A 19167-nucleotide genomic window follows, 5' to 3' on the forward strand; every position below is an offset into this window, starting at 1 on the left:
ATCCTTCTAACTATGAAATAATCAGGACTATCAACTGAGTTCTGATATAAATCTAATTCAATGTAAAAAATTTACGAACTTGTGAATTGAAAGAAATTAATTGCCCTTGTTTTTTAATTAAGTTCCTAGTTTAATTAACATCCTATTTGTTCCTATTTTAATTACTTTTTAATTAACATCCTATTTGTTCCCATTTTAATTACTTTTTAATTAACATCCTATTTGTTCCTATTTTAATTAATTTTTAATTAACATCCTATTTGTTCCTATTTTAATTACTTTTTAATTAACATCCTATGTCACTTATTGCATACCAAAAGAGGGATAAGACATCATTTTGCGTGTTGCACACGCACAGAGGAAGCTTATAAGAAAAGTAGTTGCGGAATTGTTTTTGCTTCGAAATATTTTAAACGGGATGTCACAGAAATGTTTCTCTAAGCACTTTTCCATAATATTTCATTCTCGATGTTTCAGAAACATGTTTATTATCATTTTCAGAATTTGGCTACGTATTTTCCTGACTGTTATGTATTTGTTACAATTCTGCGAGTTCATATGCTGTACTGGTTGAAACAATGTTAAAAAGCTCCACTGCTTTGGCTCTCGTTTTAAAGGCTTTGGTTCGGGATTGAGATAGAAAGGGAATCTCTTTCTTCGTTCCATAATGTTAGTCATAGAATGAAGAGAAGCTACCCTCCCTAAAATGAGCTATTTTTTTTCAATAGCAGCAGACGGCCTCAAACTTTGTTTCGGGGTGGGGGGAGCTCTTACCGTAGACAAACTATATCTAGTCTTGTCACATTAAGGACTAGTCAGTCACATTAAAAGCCTAATTTTTAACGGAAATGAGAAGACTTATGCTGCTCTGCCATCGCTTTTCCCTCTCATATCTTAGATTGCATTGGTACCTCAGTGGGGCAGCTGTTGAATGGAGGGGATATAGTTTTGGATTTAATTGTGCGACATGGTCTTTTGAATTTGGTTTAGTTTGTCTAAGCCAAGGTGGATAAGCAACAACAATAACAGTAATATATATTTTTTTATTTTTGGTAAGCATATTTATTTTTAATTAATTTACGTTAAAAAATTAAGCATTTTCCGAACTGGTTTTCATAAATTTAAACTAATAGAATTAAAATTAAAAAAATCTGAAAACAGACAAATGTGTAATTTTAATATACTTACTCATAACCATAAACCGCATAATTTTATTGTTTCACAATTTTGAGAAAAGTCAATAGAAGAAATAGAAAATTATTGTGAGTTGGTTTTGTTAATCTAACAAAGCGAACTCTAACTGTTAGTATAATTGTCGAATGACGTTTTATCATCATAAGTTTGTTAGAAAGACTTCTCAAAATTAAAGCACGCTACTCGTGTTTCATAGCAAGATTATTTCATTCAACAAGCCTTTATTTTCATTTTATTCTCAAATAGGTTCTTCGTAAATATAAGAAGTTCAACCAAAAGTACTACATTGTAAAAAATTGCGGATCAAATTACAGTATAAAATGCCAGCAGTTTCGTCATACATAAACCATTTTACCGTAAAATATTATATATACCGCAATTTTGAAAGTAATATTTATTTAGAGCGATTCAGTAATTTTACGGTAATTATTACTCTAAAAATTACGGTATATTAGATTCTCTGATCCGTAACATTTTCTGGTAAAAATAGATTTTACGGTAAAAAATAACAGCACGGTGAGTGATGGTACATTTTACCGTTATTTGATACGATATTTTTTACAGTGTAGTGCATTGCCAGCAATTTCATTATGTAATAATATTTGACATCTGATTCAATTCAATTTAATTAGAGAAAATTGATTATAATAACATGCGCTTCTAATTTTTATTTAAAATACACATGCTGTCCAATGAGTTAGGAACGTGGCTCTTGCCTTGTTTGCACAGTTTAAAGGATCTTAAAGTCTTTATAGACAATGCACGGTTATTCCCTATGCATAAAATATTAATCAAAATTATCTAATTCCTTGGTTAGTGCGTGCAAATGCTAAAGTGTATACTTTCAAATGTGAGTAATTCAACCATTTATGCGCAAACTATGTATGAAAAACCTATGAAGGCCGATGAATGTTAAACAACTATCTGAAATAAGGGATAATACATATTTGTTTGTACTAAGTGCATATTTCTTTCTGTTGGTTTCCACTTTAACTTAAAAAAGGTAATGTGGCTTACTTCAGATCTGTTTATATTATATTATACAGTGTGGTAGGCAAAACTTCCTTGTTTTCGCAAAATAAATCAAAGCAATGAATCATTTGTGCTACTACTTCTTTCTATTTTATAAAAAAGCAGATTTAAATTGACTCATGGCACAAATGGGTTATGCTTTATTTCAACATTAATGACAGTTTGCAAGATTTTTTTTATTTCACAAATGGCAACTGAGACGATAGAAATGGGTCCACTTTGCGCATGCGCAATGATGGCCTCCTACCATAAGAGGAAGAGTTTGTAGATAACCAATCATACGCCTTGCTCTGAAATGATTATATTCACGTCATCAGAATCGACACGCCCTCTGTTGTACACTATCTCCCCCAGTGCACTATACTTTATTACTCCGTAGTTGGTTGTTATCACTAGCAGAGGTGAAAGTGAATTAAGTATTCTATAAAATGGCTGAAAGCGCACCACTAGATATGACGAAATTAGTGCGCCCGTTTTATTTAAATTCTTCTTGCCAAGAAGGTAATAGGTGCAATTTTAGACAGTCGCCTAGATTTCGCGAAAATATCGTCTGCCGTTTTTCTTTGAAAGGCATTTGCATGTTTGGTGATAATTGTTGGTATTCTCATCCAAAAGCTGAAGATGATGTTTATTATATATCTCAACCTTGCAGTGAAGAGCAGAATACTGGTCATTTACAGCAACAGACAGGGAATATGGATATTTTTCCCGCCGAAAGAAATTTTCAAAATTTCAACACTAGTTTAAATGGTGAGGCATCTCTTTGTCGTGAATCAGATTTACACGACTGGATAAATGCACCTGAATTCGTGCCGACAAGCAGCAAATATTTAGCCACTGCTTCGAATTCAAATGACGGTGTTGATAGTTCAGAGCCACAGAAGTTGGATATGGAATTCTGCCCGCATTTCTTTGATGGTGTTTGCCCATTCGACGATTGCCCATGCATCCACGGAGAGTTATGTGAACTGTGTCAAAGATATTGCTTGGATCCTTTTGATGAAAAGCAGCGAGGACTTCATATTGCAGTCTGTAGGCATGAGCGAGATACGGATATTCGACGCGATTTGTCATGTGGTATATGTTTGGATATCGTAATGGAAAAAGATCGAGTTGCAGAGCGTCGATTTGGTATTCTTGAGAATTGCAATCACGTGTTTTGTTTATTCTGCATCATTAAGTGGAGAAATGTGCAAAATTCTCATGAAGAAGATCTAATAGATTCTGCTGTTACTCGTGCTTGTCCCGAATGTAGAGTGCCGTCTAGATTTTACATACCCAGTAAGAAATGGGTTCATTCTGAAGGGGAAAAGGAGATGTTAATCGCCGACTATAGAAAGTCTTTGAGCACGAAACGTTGTAAATATTTCAAAAACGGTAAAGGAATTTGCCCCTTTGGTGAGGAATGTTTTCATCTTCACGCATCGCCTGTTATTCCATCAGTAGCTGCTCAGAAACGTCGCTTTAATAATCGAATGTTTAGGAACTCAAGAAGATGGTGAACAATTTCGAATCTACAATGTTCCATCGAGATGATGGTATATGAAAGTACTGACAACGCGTTTGTAGAAAGTGCACAATTTGTTTAGATTTAACTATGCAAGAGTTTTTTATTATGTTCTGCTGAAATTCTATTTTTAAATGCTAATTTTATTCATGTTTGTCATTTGACAATGGTAACTGCGATTTTTTAAAAATTATTTTAAGATTGCTTCCTTTATTTTAATCTTATTCGTCGATTCTACTACACATGTTTTGAACTTATGATTTTTTAAACATACTTTTTTTAAGTTAGTTTGAGTGCAAAACTTAAAGCGAGTCTTATTTAATAAATGATAATATTTAATTTTGGAAATAATCTATTTTAATGTTGACTTATTTCAGGTTAAATCTTAGATTCAAAAATTTTATTTTTTTTTATTTTTCTATCAATATGTTTCTAAAAAAACTTTTAGTGTAATATAATTGTTGAGTAATAATTAAATCTCTGAGTATTTTATTATTATTATTATTATCACTCGTTTAAGAAAGTATAGCTGAAATTTGTTTTTCTAAATTAATAAATATGGTATATGGTGAGCATTTTTGAATCTACAACATGACCTGCGAATGAATATATATCAATATACAGACAGTACTTTTGTAAAAAGTGCAATATTTGTTTAGTTTTAACTGTGAAAGAATTTTTTTATTATGTTCAGCTAAAATTCTCTATTTGTGTGCTGATATAATTCCTGTTTATTGCATTTAATAACTATTACTGTAAGTTATTAACTGCTGTTTTTTCCCATTATGCCTTTTTTTAACCTTAATTCCTCGATTCCACAACACATGCTTTGAATTTATGTTTCTCTATGAATATGTTTTCGTGAATAAAATCTAGATAGAAATGCTATGGATGAATGCTAATTTTTAAATTATATTTGTAGCTGTATATATTTTGATCTAATCCGTAGATATTAATTTATAGTCATCTATATGTATACTTTTTTTAAGAGAATAAAGTGTAGCCATATTTGATGAATTTATGATTTTTTTTTCTAAAACTAAAGTATGTTCCCGTTTTTTTTATTCTGCTTTAATGTCTTAATTTTTATTACCGTTCATTTATTTTGTTTCGTAAAGTCAAGTAATGGTGTTTAAGTTAGAATTTTATGAGATGTTACAGTAAGGTACTGCTTCTGATCTGTTAATTAAAAAGCAAAGACAATTTAACGATTTTTTTCGTACTTCTTTTGAATTTTGCTAGATTAAGCTTAGCATGCAAACATTAATAGCGAAATTTGTCTCCTATTTATCAGGGCAGTAGTTTCGTATTTTATCACCTCATAAAATGCATTTTTTTCATTTTGTTTAGATAATATTTTCTCACAATAATAATATGATACTTAATTTCAAGTAAATTTCAAGTATCATTTTAAAAAATATTTTAAGAAATATTTTTCAATTTTAATCGCTTTATTAACTGCATTTTCAAGGGAATTATGGACAATAAGTAATTAGTTAAGTTCAGAGGAAAAATTTTAAAAGTTGCGTTTCAGGGAGTTGCTTTCGGCCAAATTGCACCACCTGTACAGTGAGAAAAAAAAACATTGAATATCTTGGTTTAATGAGCGAATTTTCTCGTACTGAACACTATTCTTTAAAAGTTTAAATGGTGCCAAGTAAGGTTAAGTTGCAAAATCAGTAAAAAAACATATTTTCTTTCAATAACCTTAAATGTTTTTCAACTGATTAAAAAAATTTTCCACCAAAATATGGATAGTAGGAATCTGGAAAATACGAAATGTATTTTCTAAAATAATGTTAAATTTCTCATAAATACCTCAATAGGGAAATTAACATTCAGAGGCAAAACTCTTATCGATGAGAATTGAACAATATTAATAGACAGTTATTGAACTCACTTATTTAAAGATTACAAGAGAAAATAATTTTAATAGCAAAAATTATTTTTTATTATAAGTATTAAACATAATTAATAACTATTCCTGAATTGAGGTTTAATAATGGACAGAAAAATACAGCATTTTTATCAACGTAATCATAAGTGACAAAATTTGATGGTATAGTTTCCTTATTTCTATAAACATTTTGTTCACGTTTTGTTACTTTATATTATGTTAGTTAGAATGATGAGAAAATTTTTCTCTATTTTAATTCAAAATGAGTAATTATAAAAAAAAATGTCAAAAATAAATATTTGTCTTTTTTGTATGGATATATTTTCTGATAAACAAATTAGATATGTGCAAAAAGTTAGTGATTTTCTATGAAAAGTCAAATGTTAAAAATTAATAACTGATAACAATAAGGAACAAGAACTTTGGACTGCTCTTCTGACAAAACTATGAAGACCATGCCTTCCAGATTGCGGTAACCATCCATGTTTAGGTGGTCAATAATCCCACTCCATTAAAAAAGAGCTTTAAGTATTCAAAAAAACCTACGTGTTTGTATTTGATTACTTAACTTATTTACATGCAAATAGTAATTAATTTACACCTTCAAACTGTTGGATAAAATGATAACCAATATTAATGGTAAAGAAAGTGATGGTATAATTTATCTCATGATAAAAATGAAAAAAAGAAGATATAATTTTGGTATAAAATGGTATAATTTGGTATAAAATAGTAAACTTTTTTATATAATGGAAAATAACAGCAATAGTTTTTAGGTAGATTAGAATAGCATAATGCATATCAAGATGTACAGTGAACAAAATAAAAAACGGATCTCCCTGAATAACTTTTTATGTAATGATGGGTTTTTCATGTTGTAGGACTCAATTTTAAAGGTTCGAGATGGTGAATAATTAATTAACAAATTTGAAGTCATATCCTCGAACCTTTAATATTGAGTCCTAAAATGTGAAGATTCGATCATTAGATAAAAAATTACTCTGGATGATCCGCTTTTTTTTTTTTTAACTTGCGCACTATATATTGTTATAACAGCCCACCCCTTTCCTTAGAGATATTCGAAAATTTGCATAATATTAAACATACATTAAATGCGCAGAATAAACTAAATGTCCAAAGTGTATATATATATATATATATATATATATATATATATATATATATATATATATATATATATATATATATATATATATATATATATATATATATATTTATATATATATATATATATATATATATATATATATATATATATATATATATATATATATATATATATATATATATATATATATATATATATATATATATATATATATATATATATATATAGAAATAAAGAGAAAAGGGAAGAAAATTGATAAGTTTTACTTACTGCGCATAAGCTGCAAGTGTATAGAACTCATAAAAAAGTTAAAAATATAGAGGTTAATAAATATATAACATGACATGGTTAAGGGAAAGCAAGATTAATGAGAAGTGAAGAAGAAAAAATGTAAAAATAAATATTTTTAAAAAATATTTAAGGAAAAATTAAAAAGCTGGAAAGCAAAATAATGAAAAGATATTATCTCATCTCTTCATCAGATCACATCATGATATATAAATATGTATATATATATATATATATCATGATATTTTTTTTTTTAATTTTTTTAGAAATAGTGAAATAAAAATTGCAACGTAAGCCGAAATTTCTGAAACTTAATCAACACTTAAATCCACATCAGTGATTATCAGATTGTTTATGTTTAAAATCAAGAACGTTTTGTATCAAATTTATTAAATAAGAAATGAAGTGTCAAAGCTGAGCTTAGTTCATTCTTTAGAGCGATTCTTGATGTTTCGTTATTATATGTAAGAACAAGTGGGCTGCTGGCTAACGCTCGCCAACCCCCGAAAATTGCTACGCAATCTTATATGGTCTGCTTCACAAACCAAGCTCGCTACTAACTTAGGTACATTGCAATTGCACAAAATTCTAAGAATTCAAAACAATCATTCAAATCCATAAAAAAACTTTTTTTTTAAGACAAATTACATCTTTTTAATAAATAATAAATCATTAAAATAAATTTGAATTCAAATAAATAACATGTAATTCGTTAAACCTATTAGAAATGTGCTATAGTATATCTCGTGATATAAATCAAAAATCGTCATATAAATTCGTAATATATAAATTCGGGAAAAAAAGCGCTTTCGGCAAAATACTAAAATAGAGATCTATCGACAAGGACTACTCACTTCTGCCTAGCTTAATAGTATAAGGTTGCCGCAGCTGATGCTCGCTGGTTATTTCAGTTTCCGTTTTTAATAGCGCTATATGTTGAGCTCCCTCAGCCAGATTTGGCATGTGACATTTTAACGGCAATCGTTGGTTGATTTTCTAGCGCTGCAATTCGGGGAGCTGTAATGAGGCTTTTTTTTGTCGCCGTGTAAGAGAAATAGTAACGTAAGCAAAACAAATCAAACGTTGCCACCGGCAGAAAAGAAATACAGCCAAAATTTGGGAACCACGTAAGAGAATTATATATATTAGATAACTGTCGCTTATTTATGATTCGATCAAATCTGGAATTCCATTCGGCAAAATGAGAATTTCGCCCCTTCTAAAAACATAAGTTCGCAGTGCCCCTGTGTACGCTTTCCCTTTTTTCAAGGAACCGCGAGGGATTTGAGGGGAAGAATTGAATTTTTTATATAAAGGCAATATATATTTTCTTCATTTGATATATTACAGGTTTGTTCCTTAAAAAAAGTACTTCTGATTTCAGAACTCTCCGACGAACTTCTCCACTAAAAATAATATTAGTTACTCTACACTGTTCTTTTCCCTTGAATTTTCTATTTTTAGAAGTCTCAGGCATACACCAGTTGGAGACAAATTTATAATGAACAATCCCCCTCCCTTTTTTTTTTATTGACTACTAAATTTCTTAGTTTCTTCAAGTCACGATCTACAGTGTAGATCCCATCTATGTTTACAGAAAATAAATAATTGTTAAAATAGCAAATAAAAACTTAATTAGCAGTTGGAAATAGCTATAAATGAAGTGATGCTAAAAGGGGAGGAATTGGTACTTAATTTCTTAGAAGAAATAAAATATCATCAAACATCCTATCATGTCCTTAATTAATATTCGCTGTCGAGAAGGGCATAAAAAATTGAATGTTGAATTAACTGAACAAATTCGAAAAAATCTGCTTTAGAATAACAAACTAAATCATGTAAATTTTATAAATATTTCTAAATTATTCTTCATGCTAGTTCTTCATGTAATAATTCTTCATAAGCCAATTTTTTATTCAAAACCATTTTGAACATTGGTGTAAATTAAATTCTAGATCAAAGATTGGTTCCTTAAAGTAGTGACTACATTTTGATAGTAGTTTGTAGTCACTACATTTAAAAAGCAGTAGTTCTGTTTGTAGGTAACTACATTTGCAACCTAGTTGTAGTTGTAGTAAATTAAAAACTAATGTAGTTTTTCTTACCACTAATAGCACCTGACTGATTCCACTTATCTCTTTCATTCGACAGATTTGAGACTGAAATAATCCAAACTACACCAAAGGATTTCGAATACTTTTTAGAAATACCTATTAATCTTGACATAAAATTGCGAATCATCAGTTTTCTTACCTACCGGTTTGAAAATAAATTTTTCATTCATGTTGAGAGAATAAAAATTTCAGAGGCAATTACATTTAAGTTTTCTTTAAAAAGCATATATCATATTAAGAATGTTCACGTAAACAACACTCGATTGTATTTCGAATTTCGATTAAGCCAAATTTCAAAAAATGGTTTGAATAAAAATTTAAAAAAAAAAAATTTTCAGTTCAGAAATTTGAAAAAAAAAAAAAATTTCCTCTTGTGGTTAATGCATCTTCATTCCCCTCCTTAGAAGATAATAGCTAAAGAGGTAGGCTTTCAAAAGCATGACTACTAATCAATTTCGGCACAATTTACTTTCTGCGATCATTTATTTCCTTCAATAATTAAAATTCTTTGATTTCCCTGATTCTTTTATTTATTTTGAAGAATATGCTCTTTGTTTACGAAAAAAATTTCAACAATGGAGCTTGATGGCAATTATCACTGATTATGATGTTATTGTAGATATTATCAATATCAATCTCTCCTCATAAGCGTCATCTTTTCTACCTTGTAGGGAAGAATTAAGCAACAGAGCTTTCTTGGTTTTATTTGAGCTAAATTAAAATTTTCCAGCAGATAAAAAATTTAAAGTGCTTTAAAAACTAATAAATCCATATTATTCCTGTTGAATTGTTTTTTATTTGACTTGATTTAGCAGAAATTTAAATTCTTAGATTATTTTTAATTTTTTTAAAAATTATTATGCTGAATTATGGGCAAACTTTCCCAGATTTATCTCATTGAGAAATCCAAATTGTCAGTATCAGATCATTTTCTTTATCAGTCTGTTAAATAAAAGTTTATTTTGATAAGTCGTTGAAAATTCTGAAAAGTACAAGTTAAAAAAAGTTTGGCAATGTGACCTTTAATTCAGCATCCTCAAAAATGTTTTTAAAAAAAATTTAAAAAGAAGAAATTCCCGATATAATATGAAAGCTCACTTTAGCCTCTTGCTTTCTGTTCTAAAGAAAATCCCATAAATTCTTGGAAACATTTTAGCTGTTATATACATTTTTATAATATTACTCCATCTAATAAATAGGCATCAGTAATTGTCTGTGTAAATAACTTGAAAATGGAACTTATGAATGAACTTATTCACTTCACCTGCTTTTTCATGCAGCTGCTTTTAGTAGCACTCATGAGGAACAAAAATACTCAAATAGTTTCTTGAAGCAGACGATTATTAAATCAATAATTTAAATTCTTTTTCTCTTTTTAAAAGTGTGACCTTTTCCTTTTATCTTTGATGAACACATTAGAATAAACCTAACTAAGTGGGAAATGGGCAAGTGGATTGGGCAATCTTAATTTTTACACAGCTATTTGAAAAAAAAGTTGTTTTTTAATTCTGCAATCAATTGCGGAAAAATTCGTATGTTCGCAAAATATTGGGTGGAGTATGCCCCTTTGTGCCCCCTCGATGCTACGCCTAAAAACAAACGCACAGCACAGTTTTTTTTTTTTTAATGATCCTCGTTTTAACTTTTATGGTCACAGTGTACCAAAAAAAAAAATTACTAGTAAGAATAACTATTTATTAAATATAGCAGACTCGTTAAAATTTTAATCATTCTATATATTTGTAGTAAAAGAATTACTTATTATATTACAGCCCAGTAATAAATTAGTTTAATCATTGAGATTTCAGAAAAATTAAATTTGTTTTTACTGATATTCTTAACTTTAGAATTTGAATCGCCAAGAGGAGGAACAGAAGCCATTAATAGTTTAAACCTTTGCCTCAAAAAATCGGAAAACCTTTCGAAAATATAAACAGAGAAGTGGGGCTATCCATTTTCGTGAGTCATTTATTCCTTGCATCTGACTCGTAAAAACCGATGACTAATCACGGCTTAATGGTTGGTCAAAGTTTGAAGTTAGTAAACATTTTCACTTTGTTTTAACTTAAATATAAGTTTGTAATCTTTAACATAAAAACATGAATAGTTTTTTTTTTTTTTTAACACGCGCAAAGTTTATTATTTTCATTATTATTATTCGCAATTTTAATATAATATGCTGTCATAATTCAGCGGTAACGGGTTAAAAAAAATGAAAATAAAAAAATAAAAAACTTCTTTGAGCAGCATGTTGCATCAAATCAGTAAGTTTATGTGAGTAAGAATATTCATGACATCTCCCACAATAATTATAAATCTTAAAAAGTCACCCCGAAATATTGTAGACAAATGAAAAAGAAAAGAACTTTCATCGATTTAAAATTTTTTCAGATATTTAGCAGAAAAAAAGACACTTTTTTCAGGCTTGAAATTTCGAAAGCTACTGAAGATGTAGATTTTAGTTTCATTTCCTTACCTGAAAGGCCTAAGATAATGTAATGTGCTGATTATAGTTGGTTACTTATTTAATTTTTGTAAGTAAAAGAGAAAAAACGGAAAATTGTAATTTCTTTCTTCTGTTAGTCTTTTCATTATTAATATTGTGGTAAAATAGGAATGTATTTAGAAATTAATCCCTAATTATTACAGGAAACAACAATACAAATTGTAGCAAGAATAACAACCAATCAACAGTGAATAAAAATAGTTAATTTTGACAATTAGGGCTACACCTGCTGTGTCATATTTTTTCTGTTACAACGATCATAGTTTTATAATTTTTATTATTATTATTCTCAATTTTAATATAATATGCTGTCATAATTCAACAGTACAGCATAAAAAAATGAAGAAAAAGAACTTCTTTGTGCATGACTACATAGAATTAGTAATTTTATGTGAGTAACAATATTTATGACATCATTATCACGAGCGACGGTGAGTATTTGTCTCCCATAATAATTATAAATCTTGAGAAGTCACCTCTAAATATTTTAGACAAATGAAGAAAAAAAATTTCATCGATTTAAAAAATTTTCAAACATTTAGCAGAAAAAACACTTTTTTTTTCAGGCGTGAAATTTCGAAAGCTGTATTATTTTTGTATTTTAATATCATTTCCGTCAAAAATTGAATACCTGAGGTGCCTATAAAAATGTTATCAGTTGGTATAGTCGATTGCTTATTTTATTTTGCCAAACAAAAGAAAAAAAAAACTGAAAGCTGTAATTTACTTGTTTTATTTGTCTTATCATTATTACTAGTGTGGCAAAATATGGATTAATATGGAATTTAATCCTTAATTATAACCGTCCATTGCACTACAAAAAAAGTATGAAGAACAACGAACAATCTACAGATGATTAAAATAATAATTTATGGCTACCCCTTCTGAAATAATTTCAGAACATTAATTCATTTAAACATTAATAATAAATTTGATGCTTAATTATTAAATTCTGACACAATATTTTTACAATGCTTCCCTGGAAACTTCTTCTAAAACAGAATTTGAAGGATCCACTGATTGGCTAAACTTTAAACCGATGATAAATATGAACTCACTTATGTCATAATTTTGTTCTTTGGTGTTTCTTGTATAAACTAATATATCATATTTATAAAAAAAATAAATAAAAGAAAATTATTACAAACCACACTAGTATTGAATTCAAAAAATAAATGTACAGAGCATAGAGAAGCAACAAAAAAAAAAAAACACTTTGATTTTTGATATATTGATCTGTTTTTTTTTTTCATACTATGAACCTTAAATATGCTAATTAATTAGTGAAGACGATATTTTAAGTTACGAAATTTGACACAAAACCGTACTTTCTCTCTATGAACAAATTTATTTTTTTCTCGATAGATTTGGATTTTTTGACCTCAAAATATAGGGGGCTGCAGCAATTTTGAGAAATATCAGAAGAGCTGTTCTAAGTTTGGAACTCATCAATTTTACTTTTTACTTATTTTGCTATGACTCTCGAAATTAAGCGAATTTAAAACTTTTTGTCTCAGTAAAAAAATAGATAAAATTCTATAATCCAAATAATACTTTATCCAAGGATAATTTCTTTAAAAAAAATATTTTTTAATAATTACTTTCGATTTTTTTTTATTATTTTATTAAATAATATATCAGAAAACAAGTTTATATTGTAAGGCATTCAAATTTTTACATAATTTAACAAAATTTAAATTTACGAAACAAATTACAAAATTTAAACTAAATCTCTCGAATAGTATCTGAGAAATTGAATTTCAATGAAAGTTGCACAAACATTTCCAATTCGATTTTTCCGGAAACTACTCGACCCATACCGCTCCAATTTGTATTTTGCAACATAAATCTCATTTTGACAGGTTTTTTTTTTCACATTCTAAAATGATGTAAAAATAATGTAAATTTTTCAATCCAAATTTTTCGACTTTTATTAAATAAAATAATTAAAAATTTTTCTTTGCTAAGATTTATCCTAGGAAAATGGAATTTTACTATTATACGTAAAAAACAATTCCATTCGTTTAAAAAGTTTACGAGATATATGACCAAACTATCGGGACCATATTTCTTAGATAGCGGCTGCCTCCTATATTTTGGGTGAATCCATCTGATACCTTCCATTATCCCAGAGCAAATTCCATTTATTAAAAAAAGCATGTTTATTGAAAGAAAGTACGTCTTTCTGCTATTTTGTGTCTGATCTCATGACTTAAAACATCCTCTGTACAAATTAAAAATTAATTAGCTTACTCAATGTCATCCCCTCCTTTTGTATATATATACCCACTTAAATTAATAAAAATTTGAATATGTTAATAATGAATAGTTCTAAATTTACTTCAGAGATGTCGCCACTACTTCTCTTTCAAAAAGGTGTTTTTTTAAAAACATAAAATGCACGTAGGACATGTTATATTCTGAAAGAACAAAAAGTACATTTTTGAAATAAATTAGAAATTATAATTTAAAACTTTGAAACTGATTGTTAGAAATATGGCATTCTGAATCTATTAATTCCACTGATAACTTATTAAGGGACAGTCTTTATTAGTCCAATTTATATTCACTTTCTTTTAATCGGTGCTTCTCTTTATTATTGATAGATGGCAGCACAACCATCATAATGGATAATATAATTTGTACAGTCACGTATAGAACAAGAAAACTAGAAAATGAAAATAAAGTTTCCAAGAAATAATTTTAGAAAGTTATACATAATACCTAATTTGTAATTGAAAAGAAAATTTTTCGTATAAAAATATAAGAAAAATGAGTATTTTGTGAAATAATACTATCATTTCAAAGTTACTCATTAATTCAAAAACTGCAATTTAAAAAAAAAAAAAATAGTTATTACTCTGCTTATTAAATTTAGTTACCTAGTTGTAGACATTTAGTTATTGATATTAATTTGCTGATATTTAGATATTGATATTCAGTTATTTATTTACACGGTAAGAATCTATCTACAGCCTAAAATCCTGAATTATAATCAATTAAATTGAATTATAATCAATGAGAAATCAATTGTAATAAAAGTTAAAAGAACTAAATAAAAAAAATTCATAAAGAAAGATATTTAAAAAATTTACTTTAACTTGGTACTACTTGATTTTCAAGACGACCCAAATCATGTAAAAACACAAGTCAAAAGTAGCCAAACTGAGAGTAACCATACATACCTTTATTTTCGGTTCCATTTAAGCTTCATATTCAAACCGTGTGATTTGGTAATTTATTATTTTTTTCTCCCATTTAAACATTGGGAAAAAAATTATGTCGATTTTTAATTTATCGAAAAGTAAGGAAGATGCCGTTTTGTTTTTCCAGGATAAAGAGGTACTTCCTTTTTATCGAGTATGCGTACATGTACAAGAAATAAAACTCTATCTAAGGGAAAGTTTGTAGAGGTGCAATATTGTCAACAAAAAAAAGAGCCTCTTTTATGTTAGGAACAAAAAGGCAAGAGGCACGGCTCGTCATCTTCTAGAGCAGTGATCCTCAACCTTTTTTTCTTTATTTTTTGCGGCACACTTTTAACGATTTTGAAATTTGACCGCACACAATGAAAAAAATTAGATTAATTTTTGTTTAATTACCTATTTTACACTGTGTTAAATAATTTGTGATAATAATTTTGAATGTGAAATAAAATGATATGTACTACAAAAGCACATTTATTAAGGGATTAATTATTTCTTTCGACCAATTTTTTATTAGTTAGTAACAGTTATTTATTTTTTTCCTAGTTATTAATTCTTAGCTTGTTTTCTATAGTTATTAACAATTATTTTTTTGTGATTTCTTGTTAACTAGTTTTTTTGAAAATTATTAATTGCTAGCTTAATTTTTGTTAGTTATCCTTTGTTAATTTGTTATCCATATATTTGTTTTTTTAGTTATCCTTTGTTAATTTCCTTATTAATTGCATAGCTTACTTTAATGATTAGCTCTTACAGCATTTTTTAAAATTGTGAGTCATATACAATTTAAACACTTACATCTTTTTTAAGATTGTCAGAGACAATACAATCGCCGACTTATAAAAAGAATATATATATATATATATATATATATATATATATATATATATATATATATATATATATATATATATATATATATATATATATATATATATATATATATATATATATATATATATATATATATATATATATATATATATATATATATATATATATATATATATATATATATATATATATATATATATATATATATATATATATATATATATATATATATATATATTGTATCATTTCTAATATTTGGCTGCACATTTTAAGAATTTGGTGGCACAGTGGTTGAGAAACACTGTTTTAGAGTCTTATCTTGCGGAATTCATGTGACAAAATTCATATGGTAAAGACAAGCCTTTTGATTTAAAATTGAAAGCAATCGGTAATTATTTTTGAAAACTTCAATAGTTTTGTATCCAACCAATAACCGATTTTTCATTCATTATTTATGATATTTTTATGAAATTTTATGATGCAATTAATTATGAAATAATACTATTTGTATGAAATTTTATGAAATATGTAAAATGCCTATAAGAAAGAAATAGCACATTTAAAAATAGTTTTTTTTTTCCTTTTTTTTTAACCAATAAGAATTGAATGAACTACTAAAATGATGCGTATTCACAAACGATTACATCAGTACTTCTCATAGAACTTTAAAATTCAAAATAAAAACCTATTTCAAGAATAAAGAATTATTTTCTCCTATAACTGATTAGGTTAATAAGAGTTTTTTTTTTTTTAGAAACGATAACTCAGCTTATTTTATTCAGTTTAATTTATGCATATGTGAATAACTAGGCGACTAAAAGTCGCTGTAGACTTGAAAATTCAGCTGCCTACCATAAAAATGAATTTTAGGACAGTTAATGATGGAACAATGCCTAGCATATACACGCTTTTTCATGAACTTCTTTTAAACAATCAGATTTCAGTCAAAATTAGTTGGATCGTTTAGGGTTCTGTAACTAAAAAAATTGGGAACCGATGGTTTAACATAATTATTAAATTTTACTTCATATAATGACACAGTATCAAAAGAATCAATTAGGTATTATGCAATAGCGCTTTTTACTTAAATTATTCATTAAATATTATTTGTAACAGATAACTGTTAATTTTTATTAACGAAGTAACCCTGTCAAGGAAAGGAGACAGTTCACATTATTGTTGCGATAAAGTATTGATTAATAAAAACCTGGGTTCCAAACGCTTAGTTTAAAATATTTGTTTAAAATATCTTTTAAAAAAAACGTTCAATGAAAAAAATCATTTTCAAAATTTAAAAAAAAAATTTTTTTTTTTCTGTATTAATTTTCCTGTCCAAAACGTAATACAGAAAAAAAAAAACACTCACACACACATTTAGTAAAACAAAATTTTATATTTTCATAATTTCATATCATAGCAAAAATTTTCAAATACTGAAATTAATTTACTACTTTTCCTGTATGAAATGTATAAAAACTAAAAATATTTAATATTGAAATTTATTTATAAGCAGAAATTAGAGATGAAATACTCTTAAAAATCATTTCTTATTTAAAATGAATATTTAATTGCATTTTCATAGAAACCAATGGTTAAGTATATTGCTGTACGAAATATCAAATGTTGAAAACTTTCCTTCTTAATTTTAAAAAAAAAATTATATTTTTATTTTTCTTATATAACTCATTTATATATTTTTTTAATTATATTTTTCTTTATTATCTTTTTTATTTATTTATTTATTTGGTAAAAAACAGCGTGGAGTTCGAAGTTGAAAAATTTTTAGTATTATAATTCTAAAAGTATTGGAATAAAACGTTATTAGTTATCATGACATGTGCTTTTAAGAGGTGATCAAATAATTTTATTCTTTGTTAAAATTTTCGACAAGCAAAAAACTTTAATGTTCAGTCCAGATAAAACTCGCTGTACTTCTATCCGTGAGGGAATTGGTTAATTCGGAAACATTTTCAATATTTAGGGCGTTCAGGAAATTTTCGTTTTCTAGAATACCCGCAACTAGAAAATGGTAAAATTTACCGTGTATAACACTAAGAAACTCGGTGATATGGTTTTATAATACGGGATAAAATCTGGTTATTTTTTCATGATACCTTAGAGCAGTGTTCCTCAACCCCCGGTCCACGGACCGGTACCGGTCCATGGATAAATTGGTACCGGGCAGCCCATTTCATTGAAGCTGAATTTAAATTCCTAGGTTTATACCCCAAATTAAAAATATCCGTGTTCCATTAAAATTTTATTTATTTAAAAAAAAGGGGCCCCCGTAGGTGGTGACATAAACTTTTTAGAGTTTGTAATGTATCATTGTCTCCGATTACCCCCAGATGGAACCGTCTCATTGCAAAGAAACAAGCTCAGGGTTCTCATTGATTTAACGTTTTAGTAAGTAAATATTAAACCACTTTATATTTATTTTATTTTTTTAGGTGTAACTGTATTTTATTTTGACGCATGTTCAAATACAGTTAAATAAAATTACACAGTCCAGTCACATTAATGTGACCACCACCTACTTTCGACGTCAAAGTAAAATAACCAATCGCAGAGTGTAGGTGGCAGCACATTACAGTGTAGTGTATATATTGGATGTCCTAGGGCATCGAAAAGCATTTCAGTCGTTGGCGCAATGCAGAAATGTAGCGATTTATCCGACGTCCAAAAGGGCATGATTATTGGCCTTCGGGCCAAGGGTGGAAGCATTTCGGAAACGACTGATTTTGTGAACTGTTCGCGTACCGCCGTGGTAAAAGTATACCGTGCATGGCAAAATGGCACTATACAAAACAAGCGGCGTGACACATGTGGTGCACCACGGGCCAAAGATGGCAGAGGCGAATGAAGGCTACGGAGATGCGTTCAGACGAATAGACGTGCAACTGTTGAGCAACTGACCGTCCAGATGAACCAAGGGGCTACCAAGAGTGTATCCTCAACAACTGTTCAGCGAACGTTGCTGCGCATGGGCCTCCGCAGCAGACGCCTGGTTAATGCACCTATGCTGACTTCTGTTCATCGGTGACGAAGGCTGGAATTTGCACTCCAGTACCGCAACTAGACGTCCACAGAGTGGCAACAGGTGGCTTTTTCCGATGAATCACATTTTATGCTCCATGGGACAGACTGACGTTGGCGTATACGGCGTGAAACGTCTGAAAGCGACACCCTGCAACAATTGCCGGAAAGCTGCAGGCTGGAAGAGGGAGCGTTATGGTTTGGGGAATGTTTTCCTGGCATTCACTGGGTGCACTCATCATTGTGAAAGGCACGATGGATCAGTACAAGTACGTATCTGTCCATGCGGACCATGTCCACCCCTACTTGCAAATGATTTTTCCTCAGAATGATGGCATCTACAACCAGGACAATGCGAGGTGTCATACAGCTCGCAGTGCATGTGAGTGGTTCGAAGAGTACCAGGATGAATTTACCGTACTCC

At 28.6% G+C, this 19167-nt stretch overlaps 1 protein-coding gene across 1 annotated transcript; it reads left to right on the forward strand.

Annotated features, from left to right (window-relative positions):
• Positions 1 to 2654: 2654 nt before the first annotated feature.
• Positions 2655 to 3728, forward strand: LOC147807737 (putative E3 ubiquitin-protein ligase makorin-1). The gene has a single exon (XM_087166786.1). It carries the CDS (start codon positions 2655 to 2657, stop codon positions 3726 to 3728), a length of 1074 nt encoding a protein of 357 aa, XP_087022912.1.
• The last annotated feature ends 15439 nt before the right edge of the window (positions 3729 to 19167 follow it).

The sequence above is a fragment of the Parasteatoda tepidariorum genome, chromosome 6 (genome assembly GCF_982258835.1).
Source record: "Parasteatoda tepidariorum strain Cologne lab strain chromosome 6, Ptep-v5.0, whole genome shotgun sequence".
Classification (NCBI taxonomy): Eukaryota; Metazoa; Arthropoda; class Arachnida; order Araneae; family Theridiidae; genus Parasteatoda; species Parasteatoda tepidariorum.

Coding starts and splice junctions, on each gene's coding strand:
- LOC147807737 (XM_087166786.1), top strand. CDS start 2,655: ATGGCTGAAAGCGCACCACTAGATATGACGAAATTAGTGCGCCCGTTT.